This window comes from Nicotiana sylvestris, chromosome 9, assembly GCF_000393655.2.
Source record: "Nicotiana sylvestris chromosome 9, ASM39365v2, whole genome shotgun sequence".
Lineage (NCBI taxonomy): Eukaryota > Viridiplantae > Streptophyta > Magnoliopsida > Solanales > Solanaceae > Nicotiana > Nicotiana sylvestris.
The window spans coordinates 130,819,013-130,844,904 of record NC_091065.1 but is presented as its reverse complement, the minus strand read 5'-3'; the positions used below and the strand labels follow the sequence as shown (position 1 = coordinate 130,844,904).

The 25,892-nt window shown below is 37.8% G+C and overlaps 1 protein-coding gene across 2 annotated transcripts; it reads left to right on the top strand.

Annotated features, from left to right (window-relative positions):
- Positions 1-9,704: 9,704 nt before the first annotated feature.
- On the top strand, positions 9,705-25,892 carry LOC104239788 (flowering time control protein FCA). Of its 2 annotated transcripts, none has more exons than XM_070155746.1 (18): positions 9,705-10,316; positions 11,823-11,893; positions 12,469-12,547; positions 16,191-16,273; positions 16,349-16,400; positions 16,537-16,598; positions 19,082-19,148; positions 20,208-20,287; positions 20,377-20,441; positions 20,584-20,646; positions 20,732-20,894; positions 22,104-22,187; positions 22,282-22,842; positions 23,149-23,343; positions 23,424-23,627; positions 23,703-23,738; positions 24,979-25,024; positions 25,378-25,892. In XM_070155746.1, exons 1-18 carry the CDS (start codon positions 9,953-9,955, stop codon positions 25,383-25,385), a joined length of 2,283 nt encoding a protein of 760 aa, XP_070011847.1. In that variant the 5' UTR covers positions 9,705-9,952; the 3' UTR covers positions 25,386-25,892. The 2 variants fall into 2 exon arrangements, with proteins under 2 accessions (XP_070011847.1, XP_009792807.1); XM_009794505.2 differs by having other exon boundaries at positions 16,531-16,598.

The following is a 25,892-nucleotide window of genomic DNA, read 5'->3' as shown; positions in this document are numbered from 1 at the left end:
CTACATGCCACACTTATACAACCTTCCAGTGGGGCACGCTACACAACATTCCATAATAGATAACAGGTCTGTACATCCAAACCACCGGCCGTGCTAACGCTGAAAAGCGATCAAGAATCCTAACCAGGATGCAAAGCCTTTTTCACGAAACAGCGATCTCAGGTGATGCTGAAGATAATACCAACTTACTTTAAACATCGAAACTCCTTTCCTGCTCATCCGAGTTCGTGACATCCTTGTCAACACCGAACTGCAACCTTGATCCTCACTTCAAATTCCATACCACCCACTACACCCAACATGCCAATATACGATAGAACACGATTTTCATCATAACTCTGTAACCACTAATAGATTAACAGTTCATCATATAAAAACTTTTCACTTAACTCACTTCAGGAGAACCATAGCAACACACAGGTGAATTCTCATAACCATAAAATATGCAAATCTCTAAGTAGTGGTCTAAGCCACCATAGCCCTTCCGGGATCCGCCTACACATAACAGGCCATAACAGTAGAATACTTCTGAATACATCAATTACGGCGGCCGACAAGCCTCACACGTACCGTCACAAATCACTTGCATAACTTGATCACGCTGAAGGAACTAATCACTACCACCAATATGTCAATTCAACTATCCAATCTATCTTCGTCCAATTTATCTTTGATTGCCTTTGAAATAATAATAACACCATTCAACACATAACTCACTTCGTTCGTACTCATCCCGAGTGACCTTGAATCACGAGACCATGTTGTCTCAAATCCCACGAACTATTTCATACCTCCCTTGTGCGCATATTCGCATCCTCAACTGGTATGCCCGTTCTGATAATCTCTCTACGAATCCGAAGTCTTTTCTCATTTTCCTCCCAAATGTTGCACTGCAAGTCAAAACATCATAGAATATTCTAGGTCTCTTCTCATAAGCTACTACAAAGCTTGATCCTTAATCGTACCTATAGGCTCGAAATCATTAGGCACCACACTTTACCCCTTTGAATCCACCAGGACCGTTGTTGAGAGCCACCTGCTCTAACTTGGCCCCGAATATAATATACTCCATGAATCTTCCAGTACATGAATACCCTCTCGACGAAGCACCTGGCAGAATCACTTTCCTTGAAACCCGTATCTATATAAGGCACAAATCCTGAATCCTTCCCCAAGTATGAACATAAGCCAATAAGGCCAACTATAGCACACCTTTAACAATCCCTTTGCTTAAATTACCACTTATGTTCTTTTCCCGTAGCTAAAATAACCCATCAATATGCTAATAACCAGAAACCTCGCAAGTAGTTAACCATGCAATCCAATCATATGCGGTGGGACTCTCCCACTTAGCTTGAAGCCACTATTACACCCCTCTGGAATTCACCAAGGTTCTTTATCTCTTATTAACATGACCTCGCGCAATTAAACCGCCAGATTCCTTGAAATCCTTCCATTAGCACTTCATGAATACCCTGAATTTTCATCAACATTCACATATTCGACCTCTTATCGGAATGGCCAGTAAAATCCTCCCAGGAGCTTCACCAACCACGCGACTGCTAACCTGCTCACAAGGAATAACCCACCTGTGGAAATCACTTTACGACATCTTCCAACGCTGCTGCACGGGGTGCAATCACTATGACATCAATAACCCATCCTGAGTTCGAGCTCACTCTCTAGCTGCACAAGTCAATTCACCCCTCGTGGACATTAATTAGATGTGTGGCAACATCCTTCCAATTCAAAGTTATGTTGTATCCTTCTTCATTTCAAGCAGCTCCTTTCCGTTATATCAAATCTCCTGCCGCATAATAGCTCATGCTTCAAATTAAATTTGTAGGCCCCAATCACCAATCTCTAAAATTCCCAAATCATTCCAAACTCTCCTCCAGGTGCGTGGTCATCCTACCACAAAGCCCATATGCAATTCCGCCACTCTCCCACTTTAGCGGAACTCTCCCCTTTAGTCGACTACTCGACCTTTGCTTCTTATACCTGGCCTTCTAGAATTTTTAACCACCGCCTGACACTCCCCACATGTCCTTCCTCATCCTTTGCTGCTCAGTTGTTGTCTTAAATAAAATCTATCTTTGTAACACTTGGACCAACAAATCGCCACTAACTTTAAACCTTTCCGAAGATCCTTTTTTTTTCTCGAGCCGTCAGCATTAGAAACGCTGATTCAATATTGAACCACCGCACCTTGCGATATCTAACAGTCGTTTCTCCAATATTATTTCACAATATCTTACCCCAAAGGCGAATTGCAGAAGACCATAACACCGGCGAACTTAACACATTCAATCGCGGAAGACGACACCACATCGCAGAAGAAAATCCCATCACACTTGAAATCACCAAGTCTTGTTACTCCCTCACTCCAAATCTAGACATCCCTAGGCCAATTGCTTTTCCTCTACCGGAAATGAAATATCAGATCTCTAAATCATGCACTGAGTAGGCTTCCTTTCAAATCATTCACTGCCCCAACACATAGGCAATCATCCTACCATCACATCAATAATGCGCGACAATCGTTCATAAGTATCATGGAAACTTGTGCCTAGCCTCAGAGCTCTCAGAAGTACAACTACTAAGCTGAAACGACAGAATATCCTTCCACAAGGCGATGACAATAGTCAAATCAACTACACCAGGAGAAGCATCTCGTACCACCTCTGTAGTACCTTTAAAATTTCTCAATTCCTGATTTATAATAAGCTCTCCACGTCGCATAAGATTGAATAGGAAGGAAATAAAGGCATAAGCCTCAAAGGAATCAAATCACACGATGAGGAATCAAGAAGGGAAGTACTCCTAACAACCCTGTAGCCTCCCGAAGATAAATACAGACGTCTTCGTACCGATCCACGAGACTCTACTAGACTTGCTCATGACTCGTGAGATCTAAGGAACCTAGTGCTCTGATACCACGTTGTCATGACCCAAAAACCACTAAGGGTCGTGATGGCGCCGGACACTACTGTGAGGCAAGCCAACAAAAATACTTAATTAAATTCTCGTTTTAATAATTTTGAAAACTATGATTTTCCTTCAATTTTACTAGTAAAAGATAATCATTTCAAATCAAATATGAATATTAAGCAGTTAATACAAGATACCCCATAATCATCCCAGAACCCTGTGTCATAAGTGCATGAGCATTTACTAGGGAATGAAATAAAATACAGTAACTGTCCGAAATACAAAGTGGACATAAATGAAAAAAATATAGTACAATACTCTGAAGGAGACTCTGTTGGCTGCGAGTCGTCTCGATAAAGTCAACTCACCTAAGTCTCCGTACCAACCATGTCGTTATGCCACTAAGCCACTAGCCACTCATAAACCTGTGCAACAAAAATGCACAACAAGTGTAGTATAAGTACGAAAACAACGTGTACCCAACGAGTATCCCGTCTAATCTCGAAGAAGTAGACACGAGAGGTTGACTTCGACACTTGCTAGTGGTCCAATAGTAATATTATTAATGCGATGAATCACGGATTTATTAAGAACAACAGTAAATTCAAATAAGTCACGAAACAGGTAAAGGTTCCTTTTTATTAAAAGTCTCCGGATTCATAATCCATTAGTTAACAATTATCTCAAGTTGGGGAGAGCAAATATCAATATCAATAAATCTCGAGGCAAGCAATACAAGCATGCGCAAATCATGCGGAGGTCGTACGGCTCGATCCAACATAAATGTAAAATGTGCACTGCCGAGGGTCGAACGACGTGAACCATAGATGTATCTATTACCCCGCTCGCGAATCATACATGCGACACGGTCAACATAAATAAACAAACACCCTGCTCGCGAATCATACATGCGACGCAGGTACACATAGAAATACATGCTCAAACAGCCAATTAAGAATTTATCGGGGAACATTTATCCAAATAAAAGCCAGTCTCTTTTAACGATTTAAGAAAATGAAATTTAATCCTTTTAGAAATTCATTTACCAATTCGATAGGATTTAAGCAATTCAACTGTCAATAAGATTACAGATATTCCAAGTATAGCATGTTTTTGGGTCCTAGACTACCCGGACTTACACATATTAGTAGCTACGCACGGACTCTCGTCACCTCGTGCCACAAATAGGAGCACATAACCAATTATTTCACCTATGAGGACAATTCCCTCTTACAAGGTTAGAAAGGAGACTCACCTCGCTCCGAAGATCCATAACCGACATTCCACGCCCTTCCGAAGACCCGAATCGATGCTAAATGCTTCAAAACTAGCCAATAATTATGTAAATCCATTAATATATGTTCAATTACTCATTATAATCCAATTTATAAAAATTCCTAACCCAGATCAAAAAGTTGACAAGATTGCCCTCGGACCCAGGCGCCCGGATTCTGAAATTTTTCGAAGATTAAGTTTACCCATAAACTCACGAACTCAAATATATGATTTTCTCTTAATTTCATGCCCAAAATCATGGTAAAAATCCAAAATATAAATTTCTAGGTCTCCTACCAAAAACCCACAATTTCTACCAAATTTTCATGCTAAAATCCGTATATAATCCAAGTATTAACTCAAAACTAGTAGAATCCACATACCTCATGCTTGGTGATGAAAATGACACTCCTAAGTTGCTCCAAAATCGGCTCCCATGAAAGAAAATGAGTGAAAATGAGCGAACCCCCGATTTTGAAAGAACACACTGCCTCCAGCCTTTTCGCACCTGCGGTCTCTCGATCGCTTCTGCGGTCCCACAGGTGCGGACCAAACACCGTTTCTGCGGTCCAGGGCTCCCAGCCTATTCTCGCATCTGCGTCCTCTCCTCCGCAGGTGCGGTCTCGCTTCTGCGACGAAATGACCGCATCTGCGGTCCCAGCTCTCCCCCATCAAATCACATCTATGACTTAGGGCCGCTTCTGCGGCTCCGCACTTGCAGCCAAAACCTCGCAGGTGCGGTTACACCAGATGCCAGCTGCATCAATCCTCTTCAAATTCCAAATTTCAATCCATTAACCATTCGGAATCCACCCGAGGCCCTCGGGACCCCAACCAATTATACCAACCAGTCCCAAAACACATTACGGACTTGCTCGAGGCCTCAAATCACATCAAACAACGCTAAAATCATGAATCGACCTCCAATCCAAGCTTAATAAACTTTAGAATTTCAAACTTCAACTTTCAATGTCGAAACCTATCAAATCATATCCGATTAACCTCAAATTTTGCACACAAGTTATATTTGACGTTACGGACCTACTCCAACTTTCGAAATCGGATTCTGACCCCGATATCAAAAAGTCCACTTCCGATCAAACTTCTCAAAACCCTTCCAACTTCTATCTTTAGCCAAATGGCTCCAAAATGACCCACGGACCTCTGAATTCACTTCCGATCGCGCTCCCAACACCAGAATCACCATACGGAGCTATTCCGAGACTCGAAATCCCAAACGGACATTGATAACAATGAAATGCACCTCAACCCAAACTTATGACATTCTTCCAAAACTGCTAACTTCCACAATAGGTGCCGAAACGTTCCCGGGTCTTCCAAAACCCGATCCGGACATATGCCCAAGTCCGAAATCATCATACGAACCTACTGGAACCTTCGAATCCCGATACCGAGGAGCTATTCCGAGACTCGAAATCCCAAACGGACATTGAAATCACTTCCGATCGCGCTCCCAACACCAGAATCACCATACGGAGCTATTCCGAGACTCGAAATCCCAAACGGACATTGATAACACTGAAATGCACCTCAACCCAAACTTATGACATTCTTCCAAAAATGCTAACTTCCACAATAGGTGCCGAAACGTTCTCGGGTCTTCCAAAACCCGATCCAGACATACGCCCAAGTCCGAAATCATCATACGAACCTACTAGAACCTTCGAATCTTGATACCGAGGTCCTTTACTCGAAAACCCAATCTTAGTCAATTCTTTCAACTTAAAGCTCCCGAAATAGAAATTCTCTTTCCAAATCAACTCCGAATTCCCCGAAATTCAATTCCGATCAAGCGTACAAGTCATAATACCTGAAGTGAAGCTGCTCATGGCCTTAAACTACCGAACGACGCGCTAGAACTCAAAACGACCGGTCAGGTCGTTACATTCACCCTTCGTGCTTTATCTCTCTTTCCTCACCATATGTATCAATATAAATGTAAATGTGTACGGTATCACCCTTCGTGCTTTATCACTCTTTCTTACCCAAACAATGGAAACAACAACATCCCAGCAAGGGAATCAATCAATAGAAATAATAACATCCCGGCAAGGGAATCAACAATAGAAATAATAGCATCCTGGCAAGGGAGTCAACAATAGAAACAATAACATCCCGGCAAGGGAATCAATCAATAGAAACAATAACATCCCGACAAGGGAATCAACAATAGATAGCATCCCGGCAAGAGAGTCAGCAATAGAAACAATAACATCCCGGCAAGGGAATCAACAATACATAATTAGGGTCACAGAAAAACCAAGAAGCACGATAACCTCAACAAAACAACAAGACATAATAAGTACGCGATAACTACACTTGTAACCACAAAAATTGGAAATGTAACGAATTTGCATGAAGTCATAGAGGAACTTACAATCTAGGAGTATCAAAACAATAAGGAAGGCAACCACTTCAATTAAGGCAATTAAGGGTCAATATAACACATAGAATTAGAGGAAGACTAATAACATCATATGGAGCATATAAAGGCAATTTAAGCAATTAGAAAACCCAATCATAATGGAATACTTTTCACATAATGAACATAAGGACCTAAGAACCCTAGAGCAAATTTCCCACAAATAAGTCCGAGCACACACTCGTCACCTCGCATTCACGGACTACAATTAGCATAGAAGACTCAAATCCTAAGGGGAAGTCCTCCACACAAGGTTAGGCAAGATACTTACCTCAAAGATGACAAATCGATACTCTAAGATGCACTTCTCGGGTGAAAAGACCTTCGAACGGCTCAAATCTAACCAAATTAACTTCAAAGCACAAATAAAACACATAAGAAACTATTCCGGATCATAAAGCCTCAATCTTTAACAAAATCCAAAAATCGGTCCAAAAGTTGACCCCGGGGCCCGCGCCTCAAAACCCGACAAATTTTACAAAATCTGAATACCCATTCCAATATGAGTTCAACCATACCAAATTTATTAAATTCCGATACCATTTGGCCCTTAAAATCACAAATTTTCATTTTAGAAATTTTCATCAAAAACCAAAATTTTACTCAACCCAAATCACAAATTAAATGATAAAAATAAAGATAAATTCATGGAATATAATCAATTATAGGTGAAGAACACTTACCCAATAGTTTTGCTTGAAAAACCCACAAAGAATCCCCCAAAACCGAGCTCTAGAACTCCAAAAATGGTGAAAATGGCAAACCATCGGAATAAAGTACTATTTATTCTGCCCAGGTCTTAAAGCATCACGAACGCGGAGGAAGCATCACGTTCACGAAGAAGAAAAATAAAGGTGCCCAGGTTACTTAGCACGAATGCGACAGTGCGTCCGCGAACGCAAAGAAGGGAAGTTTGATGGCCCAAAGACTGCTCTTCGCGAACGCGTGAACTTGTACGCGAACGCGAAGGGTGGGATGGCATAACTACGCGAACACAATAAAGGAAGAGACAGAGCTTCGCGAACGCGACCCTTTTAACGCGAACGCGACCCTTTTAACGCGAACGCGAAGAAGGATTTCAGGTTGTTAGCAACAAAGCTTCGCGAACGCGGAAGGCGGTTCACGATCGCGAAAGAGGATACCAGAAGCAGAAACAACAGTTCAAAAACAAGGAAAAATGACCCGTAGCCCATCCGGAACACACTCGAGGCCCCCGGGACCCCGTCCAAACACACAAACAAGTCATATAACCTAATATGGACTCGCTCGAGATCACAAATCATATCAAACAATGCTGAAACGATGAATCACACCATGAATCAAACTTAGGAACTTTCAAACCTTCCAACTTCCAAAACTCGTGCCGAAACCTATCAAATCAACCTAGAATGATGCCAAATTTTGCAGACAAGTCCAAAATGATATAACGGAGCTGTTCCAACTCTCGGAATCGCATTTCGACCCCGATATCACAAAATTCAACTATGGGTCAAATTTCTCCATTTTCCAAACTTCAACTTTTCCACGTTTCGCCGAAACGCCTCAAATTACCCTACGGACCTCCAAATGCGAATCTAGACGCACGCCTAAGTCCAAAATCACCATACGAAGCTGTTGAGATCACCCACGACCTATTCCGAGGCCGTTTACTCAAAAGTCCAATTCCGGTCAAATTCTCACCGTTTAATTTCCAAAACTAGTCTCCTTCTTTCAATTTGACTCCGAATTATCCGTTAACTAAATTCAACCATGCCCGCAAGTTGATACACATAATATGAAGCTACTCGAAACCTCAAACTAACGAGCCGGGCACAATTGCTCAATACGACCAGTCGGGTCGTTACAATAATTTTTATTACAAGAAAAAAAAATTCATCTATTAATGGGAGTTGTGGGCAATAATATGAACAACTCTAAGTTATGGGTAATGCAATAACATGAACAAGGAATCAGAAAAAGAAGAAAAAATATGTAATTAAATAATTTAAGTAGTAAATGTATACATAATGATAAGACTTATTTGATCTTTGAGAAGAGAGAATTTTTAAAATATTAATGAGCTTAATCATACTATATAAATAAGATACACTTATTTAAAAACGGTATAATAGATAAAACTAAAATTTTAAATATAATTTAAATTCTTATATAGATTTGGTATTGATATTTACACAAAATAAAGTGAATTACAAAAATCATAAGATAAGATTCATTTAATTAAGAGTTACATGTAGGAACTCATCTTTTTTTTAGTACATGTGCATGGTAGAAGAAAAATATTTAAAGTGGGTTAATATTTATTTAATTATAATATATTAATCTTAACTATATCCCAAAGGTATCATTTAAATTGTTAAAAATAAAGTGACTTTAATTGTATGGTAAAAATTGAGGTAACTAGCAAAATTATTGAGCAAATTACGATCCAACTATTTTATAAGTTGGTAACTCCCAAAAGTCAGAATATAATGGTTGTTAATAAATTATCATGTACGTATATATTAATTTGTCATTGTGTAATTTTAGGTTGGTAGAAGTTGATGTTGATGAGAGAAGTTATTATATCGAGATAATAATATAATATACTTTTATAATTTAAACTAAGATATTACTAAATGTCTTTTTATTAGTTATTACTCTATATAGTATGACTTCAATCAGTTTCAATATAGATGAGATAGTTTGACTTGGTACAGAGTTTAATAACGAAAAAGAAGATTTTTGAAATTTATGGTTCTAACAGTTTTGTGGGGCCATAGTATTTGTATGGGTGTAAGAACTTCTCATTATAGGTAAAATGGGTAAAATAAAAAATTTAAAGCTAAATTATATCCAAATACAGAAGTATGTTATTCTTTTGGAACAAACTAATAAGAAAAATATTTTATGTAAATTGAAAGGAAAAGAGTATTTATTTTTGAATCATATTGTATTTTTATTTGTTTGTATCACCGAGTATATATAGGATTATAATATTTAAGTTTATGTCAATAATTATTCATATAATTTGTTCTATTTAATTTATAGAATTTTGCAGGACACATCCTCGTCTCCAAGCGGAACGACGTCACTTTTGCTTGACGATTATCGAATCATAGTTGGTACTTGGTATCAGTTATCGACTGTAGAGACGACACTATAATAGCTAGAGTTCTCCATTTCCTACAGGCTAGAGCATAGCTAGTTCTGTAAGTTCAGCACAAGGAACTCCTCTAGGGTTTAAGGGACTCCGATACTCGAACCCCTTTATCTCCAATCCTCAAAAAGTTTAGGGTTTAAGAAATAGCTGAAGTCAATAATCTGATGGATAGGCACAGAGGAGGAGAGAGGTATGTGAATAGCAACAACAATTCAGACCCATTTCATTATAAGCAGCAGCACTCAAGAGGGGGTCCCCCATCTTCTAGAACTAATTTCTCTGATGGTTCCATGAACCCTCACCCTCAACATCATCGTCGAAGCCCTAATGCATATCGTGGGCCCCACTGGCCCGCCTTCGATAGCCCTCCTCGCTACCCTCCTACTGATGCGGTTGCTGTTGGTACTGGTGGTGGTGGGGTGGATTCTGAAAGGTTCCATTCGAATTACCAGATGCCGCCACCGCCTCCTCCACTTTCGGGCCAAAAGCGGGGTTACCCGTTTTCTTCCGATACAAGTGGGTCTCCAGGTAATTTTTTTTGGTTTCCTTATTCCCGAGTGTAATTTGAACGTGAATTATTTTGTATTGGAATGAAATGGACATGAGTAGAGCGGAATGTAATATAGAGGATTTTGTGTGGTGGAGGCAAACTTATTTAGGCGTAGTTGATTGATTGATGGACGGGTACATCTGAAATTCCAATTAATTATTAGGAGTATTAGTTTTAACTTTTTGGGGTTTCATGAACAATTATCTTGCTACTGTGGGTGCACTTTCATTTTTTTTCTTTTGTGCTAAAAGAAGATAAGTTAAGTCCGATTTTATTGAATTTCATTGCGCACGCTTGAAGGGGAAAATTACTGATATGTTCTTCATGATATTGTTAGCTAAGGGCCTTAAGGCTTTCAAAAACCTTAAAAAAATGATATTGGTATTTTAGGGCATTATTGCTGAGGTTAGGGTGTGTACCTTTTATCTTGTACTTTATTGGATTACGGTCAATGTTTTTGTACATATTAAATTCATATGGTGTAGCCTCCAGTTTATAGGAACTATAGAACGATCATTGTTCACGATGAATGAATAGCCAAGTTTAACTAATTTAACTAATTCTCTAACCTTCTTACTGGTCCTGTACCGGTTTGTCATTATGGCGTCTTACGACTCCTTAAACGCAGAAAATGTCTTGTTTCTCTAAGTTAAAGCCAAATTAGAGCCCCTAGGGCCTTGGTCTAGTGATAAGAGTGCATTGCGTGATGTGCAGGTTAGGCACACATGACACTTTCGGATCCAGATTAAAGCCTGGTACTTAAGTGGAGAAAGGTAGAGGAGCGGGCCAATTGATTGGTGGATTTCTCGGTTATAAGAGTAGATGTGGCTTGTGTGAGTGGGCTTTAGAATGGTCATATAAGCCAAGAATGTGCTTTGCATGGTGAGCCAACATTATTTAGTGTGCCCTAACACCTCGAGCCTGAAGGGTATTCTATGTTTCATAGAAATAGCTCTCGAACCGTTATATTATTCAAATGTATCTTCTATACGTTCTAAATTTCAGGCCTCTTGATATTTTTAATAGGAAATCCTTTGTGTATACTGTGGTAGTTACGTGGAAGCATAGTTTATCAAGGTTGCATGTAGGCATAGTTTATCAAGGTTGCATGTAGGCATATTGTTGGTCAACAGTGGGTGACTCAGTGTCTCAACTAGAACCATTTACGCATCTGATATGTATATTTTTGACATTAGTTGGTGTTTATTAATGAAATTTGTTGAGTAAAGAGCAAAGGCATATTGCTTGGTCAATGTAATGTGGATTCAGTGTTCCATTAGGGGAGTTCTTTGACGCTTGCTGTACTTTTAGTAATATATAACTAACACCTGATAGGTTCTTTAACTGTTCCTTCTCATTGTCTTTTTTCCCTCTTTGTTGTGTTGGTTTATGCTTTGTGCTTGCTGACTTCAACTTTCTTTTGAGTGTTTCACAACTTCCGTTAAATATTTTTTTAATGTATTCATTGTTATCCATATATTTAGATGGAGTTGATGAAGGTGGTTTTGCCAAACTTTTTGTGGGATCTGTCCCAAGAACAGCAACTGAAGAAGATGTAAGTCCTTGTTAATGCTTAAATCTGGCATTTGTTTTATTTTCCCTCTTAGCTGTTAGTAATCATAGTGACTCTAGCATTTAGGATTCTGGTTCCTGAAACTCTATATGCTTCTCCTGATCATGCACCTCACAATCTCTACCATTTTTCTCTATGCTTGCCTCTTATATCTAAAATGGAAAGGGACTCAGTTTTGTGTCAGCAAACAATTGACCTTGATACCCTGTCAAAGAAGGAAGAATAGGCTAATGTTTTGATGGGTACACAATTAGGTGGTATTTAGACCGACGGATACTTGTGGTTGATGTCGGTTTCTCTTATCAGAAAGTAGTTAAGCAGAGCATTTTCTGAGCAATTGTCCCGCCTGTGTCAAGGCACTTACTGTAGCTTTGCTTTCCATGACCTGTGTGCTCTTGATATTTTTCCTTTTGACTTCTAGACATTGTTGCATATTATTTGCCAATATTGCTGCCGTTCCCATCTTTTCTTTTATTCAACCTGTATCATTTGAGCATGTGTTTGGTATTCTTCCTCAACTCTCAGTCCATTCAGTTTATATGTTTGTTTCATGTCAGATTCGACCTTTGTTTGAGGAACAAGGACGAGTACTCGAGGTTGCTTTCATCAGAGATAAGAGAACGGGGCAACAACAAGGTATGTATTGTTAGAATTTGTTGCAAATTTTCTTTCGGATCTACACACGTCTCTTTTCAGGACCTTTGAGGGCTGAAGGAGCAGTATAAGTTCATGTTTGATGTCAGTTAGTTTTCCACAATTGTCTGGATGCCCATTGATTGCAACTGTCTTTTGCGTTCATCCTGATCAACCAAGCAGAAGACAAGAATAAAACTTGTGAATCAACCTTTCTGTGGCAGTAGACAATAGTGAAGAGAGGTTCTTATTTTGTACAACAGGTGTCAGTTGGACAAATTAGAGAGTTTGATTATTGTATTAGGTTATGTGAGTGTAACTGTCTGCTGTGTTTAGCTTTGTGGAATCTCTGGATGTACAGCACTTGAAATGACTGACATTTGGATTATTTCCAAGTGATGTGACCAACTTCTATTGCATTGGAGTAGTAATATGATTTCTTCAGTAGTTGATGTGGAAATTGGTCATGGTGGTGCTTGCTTGTCTCTACAGTAATTTAATTTGGAATGTTTTGTGGATGTGAAGTTGGATCATGAAATAGAGATGGTAGTTGACGAGTTCAACTGGATATTTGCCAAATCTCCTTTAGAAGTGATGTGATGAGATTGCGAACCATTTGTTGGTAAATTGCCCTACTAATTAGCAGTGCAATATCATCTACTTTTCACTTTCGGCGAGTGACTGACTTATTGGAGCTTTTCCGATCTCATCTGAAGCTTATCTTTTCACCATGGTTGATGTATGCCGGCAAACAACAGAGTAAATAAATTGGCTCTTTCATTAGAGTGTTTTGGCTGACAGGGCTTCTAGATGCTGATTTGAGATAATAGTGAAATCGTCCTATATGCAATGTGTATTTAGATTTGTGTTCTTTTTTCTTCATTCATATCCTGGTCAAGAATGTGTATGGTTGATTATAAATCCATACCCTTGCTTTAGTTAACAACTCCTCGACATGTGTGTGCTTAACATTTGCAACGTGCGGTTCGTGGTTAATGACTACTGATATTGGATATGTATGCCTGGTGATAGATGTGTGGCTGCCATGGCATTGCCATTTTTTATTTTCTGGTGCAATGTTGTGTATTTGAATGTATCCCCAGGTTTTTTCAAATATTTACCAGGATGGATGTGATGTCTAGCGTATTAATATTCCATCTTCAGTTCATTATGTTGCTTATTGGAGAATTGTGAGTTATATGCAATTCTTACCCCGCTGTGAGTGAACTCTTCAGTGAATGCTTCTTAGTGTTTGTTTGATGATGTTCTCGCGTGAATGAGGTTCTTGTGATAATGGTTCACTAGATGGCATTTTAATTTTCTTGGAAGTGATTATTATTTAATAGAATCCTTTTGGTGTGGTTGGTTTTGAGATTTTGCCTCATGGTCAACAATAGTTGTCAGAAGTGATGGTGGTCCGTGGTTGTTCAATGATAAAATGCATGCGAGCGTCGTATGCCACGTGTAAATTCTAGATTTTCTTCCATTACAGGATTGTACACCCTTATAGAACAATAGGGTTGTAAAACTGCTTTTGCTGTGTGGTGGCATGGTTGATATATGATTTAAGTACCTTTTTATGGATATGGATGCGTAATTTTCTTGATGAAGTTCATCATCAATACAACTTGCTTTAGCAATTTCCTCATGTGTTGTACTAGTTTATCCGTGGTTTGCTTCGTCCTCAAGTGTGATTGGATGTATATTAATTGCGATCTCCAAGGGAAAAGGCCTCTATTATTCTTTTCCATTACCAAAACCCATGGGGTTGCATAGAGTATGGCTTCATTGAGTTCTATCAAACAACAGATTATTCTGGCTGCATGGGACGGTCATATCCTGTTGTATAAACATCGGTAGTAGGTGTATGATTTGGACCCTGAGAGTTGTTAAATGTTAATTCTGCCAATATATCATCACTATGCCTGCCTCAAAAGGTGACTAGAGTTAATTTGACAGAGCAGTTGCATGAATGACGTGGTTGGTCAAATCTGCATTGCTTAAGAACAGTTTCACCACTAAAGACTCCAGGGACTGTTTAGAAACTATATTAGGAAAAGAGTAATAGTGATTTGAAAGGTGTTTGATGCCTGTCAATCTGACTAAAATCAGGGAAGTACTAGTTTTTAATTTAAGGTATCTTACAGTTAAACGTGGTGCTGAAGAGTTAATGTGATTTCCCTTTTGAATATGTTGCCAAGTTGCTTCACATCTGAGTTAGGGAACTGATTTTCAGTGATGGGGTTCTCGCCTTGGTTTCTCTTCGTGTTTTGCATCTTTACGTTACTTTCATTGTCTGCTTCTTGGTCTTTGATGTGGTTCCAAATTTCTGGCTATTATTCACTTCTTTATAGATGTTTGTTCTTCATCAGGCTATGAATGTTATTTGGTTGAATGGTTTTGGCGATATATTGCATACTTTGTCCTGATATATGCATTCTTTGATTGTACTACATATTTTACAGGTGTTGTATGGTTAGCCTCATTCATGTTGTCTGATTAAGTGGAAGAACGCCCGCTTGGAGCATTTTTATTTATACTAATTGTGTGCTATGTAATTTTCTAATTATCAAATGATGTCCTCGGTTACAAGAGTTATTCTGTTTCTCCACCTTAGTTATTAATTTCGTAGTTCTGAGATGTCACTTGTTCTTTTGTTGCAAACCTTAGTCACCCTTATTTTACTCCGATCTTGATGTTTTTATGAAGTGATGTTCAGAGATATAAAGAAAATTACAAGCTTCAGTGCCGTGGTTAATCGATAGCTCTATCGATCTACAGGGTGTATTTGGTTATTTTAACTTCTCAAATGTTTTGGGAGAATAACGCGTTTTCACTTCTTCTCTTCTACAATTTAGTCTTTGTGTGATGAACTGAAAGAAAAGAATGCCCGAACATTGTTGCGATTGCAGGATATATTATTCCCTCAAGTCTTCGGTTTAAATAAAATAAAGGGATTACCTCCACCTAGCGTTCAATGTCTGGATGCTCCTCTTAGACTGGCCATACAGGGTGTGCCATAGCTATAAATTTTTTTTTGAGGTGAGAATTGTTGAGTTTTTTATTGCCAAGCTAGGTTTCCATTTTCCTTCGACCTGATTTTCCGAAATGGGATTCTGGGAAGGTTGAGTTCAGTAACTCAGTTCAGTGGCCAAGAGGTTGAGAGGAAGAGGTACTATCATGATTGTCTTCGGAATAGTCAAATATTGTAAAGCCATAGGGCTTCAAATGGTCTTATATGGGGGTTTAGGAAGTGAATGACTTTGATTGGATCTCGTATCTGCGGAAAGAGATTCCTACTCATTTGGGTGGTGTGTTTTGCTGACTTAACAGAGCAGCACGTATGCCTCACTGTTGATGGGATGAATGAATCTCATATATGCGTGTTCAAGCCCGACACCTTCTGGGCTTATAACTGGCCTATTACTTTTGCTTATCACCAAGAAAAGATGGCTTGATGTGGTGAACTTTCTCCCCATGATTATATTAGTCACTTATTACCCCTTTCCTATCCCTTAAGCCCCCATTAGGTGCACTTCTAGTGTATCATGCTGCCGAATGATGTACTCTTCTTTGCTGGTGTGTACTTGCTGGTGAAGGTTGTGGAATTTGATAAAATCAGGATGTAAACTTTTGACTTCTGCAGGATGTTGTTTTATTAAGTATGCTACTTCAGCTGAAGCTGATAGAGCTATAAGAGCATTACACAATCAATATACTTTGCCTGGGGTAAATTCTTCTATTGAGTTACTTTAAGATTCTTGACTCGGTTTTCATTTCTTAATTCATCTGTGTATTTACCAGGGAATTGGTCCTATTCAAGTCAGATATGCGGATGGTGAACGTGAACGCCTTGGTAAACTTTTTTCTCTTTCTTTTTATTGAGTTACCTCAGCTTTTTATTCATATTTTGTTGAGTTGGTTGAAAAGGGACTTTATCTGTCCTTATTAGTTTGTTACTCATTTTGATTCTTATCTGTTGGTAGGTGCAGTTGAGTACAAGTTATTTGTTGGGTCACTGAACAAACAAGCTACAGAGAAGGAAGTTGAAGAAGTACGGCCATGCATTACCTAGATATTCTTTCTTTTCCATGTTTCTTTTTATGATTGGTAATTCAACTCTTGCATAACTATCTATTAATGCTCATAAGGACTCAACAAGTCGAAACCTTTTGTCTTGTATCTTAAAATCCCCAAATAATTTTCATTACATGCATCGATATTATACTAAAAGCACGAAGCCCCTTAGGGAAATATCGTTTGCCTTTTTTATCCTTTAAAATTTGATTTCACATTAGATAAAAGCCATTTAGTTAATTTCTAATATGTAGGAATAGATATTTAATTATTTTCCTAACAACAACAACAAAAACAACAACATACCCATTATAATCCCATAAGTGGGGTCTGGGGAGGTTAGTGTGTACGTAGATCTTACCCTTATCTTTAATAATATAGAGTCTGATGACCCTCGGCTCAATATTTAATTATTTTTCTAATATTTAGAAATAGACATTTAATAATTTTTTTAATATTTAGGAATCTGAAGTCAACTAAAATTTTATTGATTAAATCTTTTCTTATTTGAACTATATAGGAAGTCCGAATATATAGGACTTTAAAATCAACTGAATAAAGCTATTTTAGTAATGTAGATATCAATATTTTGATATATGGGGATAAAATTTACATACTCAAACAATAATATAATTGATTATAATTATATCACATTTAATGTTGAAAACATAGAGGACATAATGCATTAGACTGAAAAGTTTTATTAGAGAAAGGATTTTACCGAGATAAAGTTGAGGAGTGTATGAATTAGAGTTGAACAAGCTATTAAGTGTAACATAGATAAGATACTGAAATTTATGTATCAAATTAATAGTAACTAATCGTTCATATCTTTTTATAAGAAATTTAAGGTAGTTATGAGTCTATAACTTCGAACATTTTTCTGTTTATATGTAATTATAAGTATTTATTCTATCAGTTATAAGTGATTTTTAATAAAAGTGCAGTTGGATAAAAAAGAAAAAGAAGACAATAAGTAGGATATTCTGAACTATTATTGTAGAGCTTAATGCTTAGGTTTCGTATACAATTAAGTAGAATTGTGAGATGAGGTGCACAAACATAAAGTATGTTTAGAAGTAGAATTTTTTTTTAAGAACAAGAAGTGTCCTAGGTTAATAAGAAAAAGACAGTAAATAGGAAATTCACTTTTACATTGTTAAAGACATAATTAAGTAAAAAAAAGTGTGTTCTCTCTAACATCTTAAACTTTTAGATGAGATGGTCACGTACTTCAACATGGTACTAGAGCAGGCAGAGGTCCCTGGTTTGAGTCTCACTGCTACCCAATATCAAAAAGAATTTTCACGTGTTTGGTTCATAAAAAAGAATCAAGCCCTCACTTGAGGGGGCGTGCTAAAGACATAATTAAGTAAATAAAAGTGTGATCTTTCTAACAACTTAAACTTTTAGATGAGATGGTCACACACTTCAACAAACATCAAGCACAAATAAAGACATTAATTCATGGACACTTTCTTTTAGTTTTTTTGGTTGATTAATGCGTTTAATCTACTTAATTTGTTTATTGGTAGACTTCATATTCAAGTTAGAATTTTAAAATTAAAACCAATTAGAAGGAGGAGCTGGACATTTTGTAGAAGCTCAAATTACTATTTCATATTCTTTATAATATTGTGACAGGAAAAAACTCTAAGAGCGACTTCTGATTTGAGAATTTTTTTCTAGCCTTTAGGCGTGAAAAAAAAACAACTGATATAATTTTTATATCATATTCAACGAATGCCTTTTCACCATTCCCTTTTTAAGACTTTAATCATAGCTTAGAATTAAAAATAATGAAAAAAGATGAAACCTTTTTCTTATAAAGTTAAAACTTATCAAGAAGTGAAGAAAAATATCAGCTTACGTTTAGTTTAAAAAAAACAACAGCTCCCAAAAGATAGAGAACAAATTACGATTTTTATTGCTACATGTCTATAACTAAAAATACTATATGTAACTAACTAAACTAAATTATTCATCTTTGCAGGTTCAAAAGATATTGAATTATTTTGAATTCAACTATGCATTAATGTACTAATACTCATTTCTGTTAATAAATGAATAATGTTGCATCTATTTCAAAGGTCAATTGTTGTTGTATGTAAATCGTTCTTCTTATATACAACTCTTTAATTATTGACGCGACATATACGTGCAACACAAGTACTCTAAAACTAGTAGACATAAATATGTCTTTGTTGATTGATTATAGTTGTGATTGCCCACCAGTCTTCACCGGAGAACTTTTCATCTGGGTGATGCACATGTAACTGCACATGTCATGACACAAGATACACAGCTTGTTCTTGTTAACCTATATGGCTTGGAATAGCGAAATGCTGAGGATTTTCTGAATGATTTGCTTTTATTGTGTGCTTTTCATCTGTTGTGTATTGTATTTATTATCTATTGAAAAGCAGCTATAATTAAATAGTTGTTTTGGATTCTTTTCAGATATTTTCGCCATATGGTCGTGTTGAAGACGTCTATCTCATGCGTGATGATATGAAGCAGAGTCGTGGTTTGTGTTATCGAGTCCTTTTTGTATCTGTATGATATGAAATGCTCACCTTGTCCTGTGCTTGCTATGCATGATTAGACCAAGTTTCTTTTCCATGATAGTGCGTAAAGGTTTTGAACTCCACACTTATGACTTTATGCTATTGTTGATCTTCTCGTTTGGTTGCTTTGGAGCTATGAGGATTTGCCTATAGGCTCATCCTTTTTTAGATGTTTAGTATTTTATTTATCTTGAACAATAGATTAAATGGTTTGTGCAGCCGTATTATTATGTTAACCTGTCTTGACACTTCATTTTTCAATATTCTGTTAGATAGCACTACCCCCTCCTTTCTTCATAGATTATTAGCCCCAGGACACTTATACCAAAAGCTTAGTTTGCAATTTGCATGAAATCTATTTTTCAACTTCAAACTTGCAAGTGAGGCTCCATAAATCTGTAGCCAGAAAAATAAGTTTTTTTTTCTTTTTCTAGAAAAGTATTTTCTTATCTTAAATTTTGTATTGAACAAGAAAGGAATTTCCTTTGTGTATGCGTGCCTCAAAAGACATGGTCCTTTGTTTTTCTCTAATATAATCCCTCCGTCTCAAAAAGAATGAACCTATTACTATTTGGGGGAGTCAAACAAGGTTTTCTTTGACCATATTTATTGCAAATGGTTTTTAAATACTTCGAACTGTTAACTATTCTGACTTATAGTACTTTTTATGTAGTTTCTAAATATGTAAATTTTATTTCAAAAAACTTAAAGAATCTATGTCCGAATTTACACCGAAAATTAGTCAATTTGATCCTCGTACTTCGAAAAGGTTCAAACAAATTGAAACAGAGGGAATAATAGTGTAAACAAAATTAGATATAACCTTGCTGAGGGGAAAATATAATCTTAACTTTCCCATCTTCCTGGTTTGTTCTTTTAATGAATTCTGGTTAAGTGCTGGATTACTTGCATCGAAGGATACTGAACATTGTCAGCAGTAATTCAAGCATGAAGTTTTGGGGTTTTTTGTTGGTAGTTTGTATTGACCCTCGCTAATTTAACTTTATACCACTGTGAAGGTTGTGGATTTGTCAAATATTCTCATAAACAGATGGCAATGGCAGCTATAAACTCTTTGAGTGGAAAATATACAATGAGGGTAAGCTTGTAATGTTAATGTCTGTCTTTGTGATTTGACACCATTATTAAACCCTTTTATCAATTTTTAATCGCATTTTATAATTGCAGGGTTGTGATCAACCTTTAACTGTTCGGTTTGCTGACCCTAAGAGACCTAAACCTGGAGAACCTAGGTATTCTATGAGATAACAATGTGCTTTATCTTAAGAAAAAAGATGTTCCGGAGCAGGCTTGCTTGAACCAGTGCATTTCTTGTTGTTTTCTTCTAGTTGGTTATTTATAGTTTGCCTTATCACTCTGTTTCACTCCTTTCAGAGGTAGTGGACCAGCTTTTGGTGGACCTGGTTTTGGACCTCGCTTCCCAACCCCTGGAATTAGGTATTAGTTAAGTTTTTGCATTTGCAACTGAGGTTTTCCCAAAATAGAACTCAGAGACTCTCTCTTCATTTTCTCTGGTGTGTAGACCGCCACCTAATATTGGAGAGCCTTTGCAAGACCAAACAGGCCCTAATGCCTGGCATCCCATGAGTCCAGAAAGTCTCAGGCCAATTTCCAACCAAGGGATGCATGGTTTTGGAAATCAGTTTCCTCCTAGAACAACTGATACCACAACGCCTTCTTCATTGGTAAGAAATACAGCGGTGAATCCTCTGTTGCCACCAGATAAACTGTTTATGAGGGGAAACTGCAATCTTTATTAAAAGTTTGCAGTGTTGCAATATGTTGATTTAATTATTTGCTTGTCTTTTTCTGTGCTCTAGCATTCATTTGAAATCAAGTCTTAAGCTGTATAATAGACTCGGGTATGATTTGGTAAATGTGCATCCTCTGTGTATGTTGGTCAATTGTTGCAGAGAGAAGCAAGCCAGTTCTTTGACTTATATTTGAGCCTGCAAAAATGTCTTGTTAAGTTGGAATTAGGAGAAACACATGAGGTATAAGGAAATGTTGTGGAATACTATAATTGGCTTACACCATCCGTTTCCTTCCTGGGAAACTGAATTTAATGTCATTACCATTTCGTGCTATAGTCATATTACTAGAACCAATTCTTAGACCTGTAATATATGCCTGAATGTTGTTAGTGCGTGGATTCATCTGCCGATACATGTTTTCTTATTTCATCATTCATTGCATTTAATAGCATCAATTCTGGGTTAAATTTCTTTGGGTGATTTCTGATTTCTTTTATGAGGGAATTTCATTACCTGTCCTTGTAACATTAATTGCTTCTTTACATCATACTGTCTTCTGTAGAAGCCGATTAATAGAACATCGGCATGTGGTAATCATGGCTTTGTGAGACATTTGGAAGACTCTGTGATTATTTCCTTGTCTCTCTTATCAGTTCTTAGACTTCACTGTCAAATTGTTGGCGTCGCTTGATTCATCAATGTTCTTTTACTTTTAGAACCCAATTTACAAAGTCACTCTTTATAATTCAGGTTTTGTGATTTAATCTGAATGATTTTTCTGAACTTCTAATCGACATGGGAGCTAAAGTGGCATCAGTGTGATACTTTATTCTAGGCATAATTCGAGTAGACGAGCTTTGATATGGTTGTGACCTTTGGCGGTATCACAAATTCTTAATTGGACTGCTGTATGAGTGACTACAACTTTTTCTAGATGCAATTTCCAGAAGATATTGAACCCAACTAATTTTTGTTTAGGAATAGTTGATTGAATGTCAATAAGATGCTGTAGCCTGTGGGTTATTCTCTCAATCTGTATATACATTATGCACTTTTATTTGTTTATATGTATTGAAACATGTGTTGTATCACTTTGCTGCTTCATTAAAATGTAATTATGCTGCCTACACAAACTTTTAGGGTGGTTCCTTCGGGAGTGTTAGTGGCACTGGAAATGGGTTTCTTACAGGACTTGCGGCTTCTTCTGCTCCTACATCGCAACTGGTATGTATTCATAGAAACTTGCTTAATGTTATTTCAATCTTAGGATTGATTTCTGTCTGTTATTTTGTGCTAAGTTGTTTCTTTTGTTGGCAAGCCTGCTAAACCACTCCCCACTGGTGGCCCACAAATTTCTCAACTACAGAAGCCACTTCAGTCACCCCAGCATTTACCATCTTCTGGGCAACTTCATCCTCCAGCCTCAACACCTTTTTCACAGGGACCAACTTCTCATGCTTTATTCAGGCAGATGAATCAAGTACAAATTTCCCAGTCTGCCAGTCAAAGTCCTTTCAGTCAGGGAATGCCCTCGCAGCAGTCGCTTGGTTTGACTTGGCAATCAACTGTTTCTCAGCCTCAGATGCAGCGCAATATGTCGTCTGCAATGGGACATACACCTTTAAGTAATAACATGCAACTACATGTTGCATCTGCAATCGCAAACCAGCAGCAGCCTGTGCCACAGCATTTGGTCCAACATCTTCATCAGCCACCTTCCCAACTAGCACAAATGTTGTCTCAACAGACGCAAAATCTGCAGGCGAGCTTTCAATCATCACAGCAAACCTTTACTCAGCTACAGCAACAATTGCAGCTCATGCAACCATCTAATGAAAGCTCAGCAGTCCAGCAGGGCACACAAGATGTTAAACAACAGGTACACTTGAGAAAATTTTCGTAATAGAATTTCTTGAAACTCAAGATCTTACAATTCTCAGTTTTTTCTTGTTGAAAATAGTTTCTGTGATACTTGAATGATACATGGTCTTTACTGACCATTGTTCTCTTTAAACTTGTATGTTCTAAGGCCCAATATGTGCTCCGTTTCATCCAATTCTTGTTGGGTCTCACTTTTGTTTTTCCCTCACCATAACTATAACTATTTCAAGAATATACGAGTATTGGGTGTAAATGTTACAGTGCAAATTGAGGTCAGTTGCTCACAATGTATATTATCCTGCAGTCTCCATGGCCTGGACTTGTTCAACAAGTGGCACCTAGTTCCACAGCTGTCCAATCAAAAGCAGATGTAGTTCCTGCTTCATCTACTGCATCTGGAATGAACCAGATTACAGGTCCGGTGAAATGTAATTGGACAGAGCACACATCGCCTGATGGATTCAAGTACTATTATGACAGTGTTACAGGAGAAAGCAGGGTAAACATCTGCTATTCTGCCTTCTGGTTGAAGTTCTAATTTCTTAGGCCACCTAATTGTGCGTTGTTTTCGAAATTTAGTGGGAAAAGCCGGAGGAGCTGATATCGTATGAACAGCAACAGCAAAAATTGTCTGCCCAACAGCCTCGCATTCAGGCTCAACCACATGGGTTGCCTTACCAACAAGCTCAAATGCAAGCACAACTTCAATGTCAGCTCCCAACATATGTCCAAACCCAGGTCCGCCCGCCTCAACAATTGCAACAAGCTTCTCAAGGATCTCTGGTTAGCATTTAACCCATACTTCTTCATAGGACTTGAATTTCAGTGGATTTTTATTATTTGGTTTTGATTTTCCAGTACGCAGTTGGAATGACAGGTCAACAACCGATTCAGGTACCATTATGCTCTTTTGTTGTTGCTCTGATCATATCTTTTTAATTCTTGGTAAATCATTCACTAAACTGTAGAAATATTGCCCTTTATATTCCCAGTAAAATATTTGCCTGGCTGGTGAAGTAGAATTTGTATCTTGTGATGTACAATATCAACTACAGAGCTGAGGGTCAATCGGAAAAAGCCTCTCCACCTTCACAAGGTAGAGGCAAGGTCTGCATACGCACTACCCTCCCTAGATCCCACTTTGTGGGACTACACCGGGTTTGTTGTTGATGTACAGTATCAACTTCTAAGCCATATCTTACCATCTAGGCTATTCAATTTGACTCGTAATGAAGGTTTAGAAAAAGTAGAAATATCTTGAACGTAGCGTGTGCTAATGAAATCATCTATGTACTTGTGTTGTTCTGCTAATACCTGCTTTATGCATTATTTTTTTTGCTGAAGCTGAGAGGTTTCTCCCTGATATGGCTTTCTACAGTCCCTAACCACAGTACATGGCAAAACCTGTGACCATATTTCTCCCCTCACCACAGCTAATTGCAGAGAAGGAGAAGATAATAAGTTTTTCCTATTTGAATGTGTTTTTTCTGAGTCTAAGTACTCCGTTCTGAATTTGGCTATGTTTTCTTTTGTCTGGTGCCATGCTTCAGTTAACATTCAACTAACACTATGGACACAACTTTCAGTTGAATTAGCAAAATAGTGGCTGGCTATAGCTATAGAATTCCCTTTTCATCTTCCCATAGATCCACTGCTTTTTTTGTCAAAAATGCAATCACTGATGTGTGTTTCCTCATGAACCCCTAATCTGCTTTTCATAAAGACAGTTGTTGGGTGCAACCAATGTTCTACTGTGGTCACAGAAACCTGTAAGCTCCAATTGAGCCGGAAGGTCTGTTTCAATATCCTGCTTTACGTTCTCTATAATCCAACTTCTGCTATATCTTAAACTTATGTGCTTTTATATTCGCCAAAAGATCTTCAATGATGTAGCATGTATCTGGTGTTTGTTATCGTCAACATATATATAAAAATTTATTTGGCGTGAGCAACGCATATCTGCAGTAACGAACGAGTTACTTGATTAAAGGGTTCTCAACTATTTCGTAATGTGCTGATTACAGTGTGTAGTTCTCTAATGAATAGAATTGAGGATTATTCTGTTAGTGTAATGGGTGACGAACATTCGTAGAATTTGATTGCCATATCCTCTCATCTTCTTACCTCTTCACAGGGGATTCCGGCTGCTCAGGAGTGGATGTGGAAAAACAAGCCTGCAGGTCTCTTCATTTCTTTCGATTACAGATTTTATTGAGTTGGTAAAAAATAAAGTCCAATGATACCATCTTGCAACCCTTTTGTTTTGCTGTGGTTGGTGTTTGAGCAAATAACATTCTAGAAGTTGGGCTTATTCATCAGCTGTGAGCTGGAGATAGAAGTTTTGTTTACTCGAGAGTGTTTTTTTTTTTTTTTTTTTTTTTTTAACAATGGATGTGGATATGCAATGGCCAGGCCTTGCTTAGTGGCATGCGTGTTTTGCTCCATTGGCGGAAGCAAATGCCTCTGTTTATTTTACAGTTGAGAATCTTATTCCTGCTTTACTAACGCCTTTTTTATGAATATCTGTTCTCAGGAGCTTGAATTTTGCGTCTGAATGATGCACTTAGCTGGAAGCAAATGCCACAATGTTGTATTGTGCAGCCTGATTTCAAGTGAGATGTAGCATTACTTTGTGAATATCTTTTGGTAGAGGAATTTACAGTCTTGAGTACACTTCCCAAGGAGTCTGATGCTCCCATGCCAATCCATCCGTAGCTTTAAAATGCTACAAAAGCGTTCTAGATTTCTTAGAAATATTCATTGTGTGCTTCAGGCTTCCAGAAATTTCTTGAAATCAGAGCCCACAGTCGGGGTTCAAAAATGTTTGTAGTCTAGAAATAACCCCCCGTCTCCAGTAGCCTTGACCAAAGAGAATAAATCATTCGAGCAAATAGTTTGTTGTGTATGAGATGGTGCTGGGGGTTACAATTAAGTTGTTTGAGGTAGCTATGCAGTGATCTTGACTTTGCTCAAACTCCATTACATGCTTTATGTCCTAAACCTGGCTTTGGTGGGTTGACATGTATAATGAGTTATATACTTTTTTCA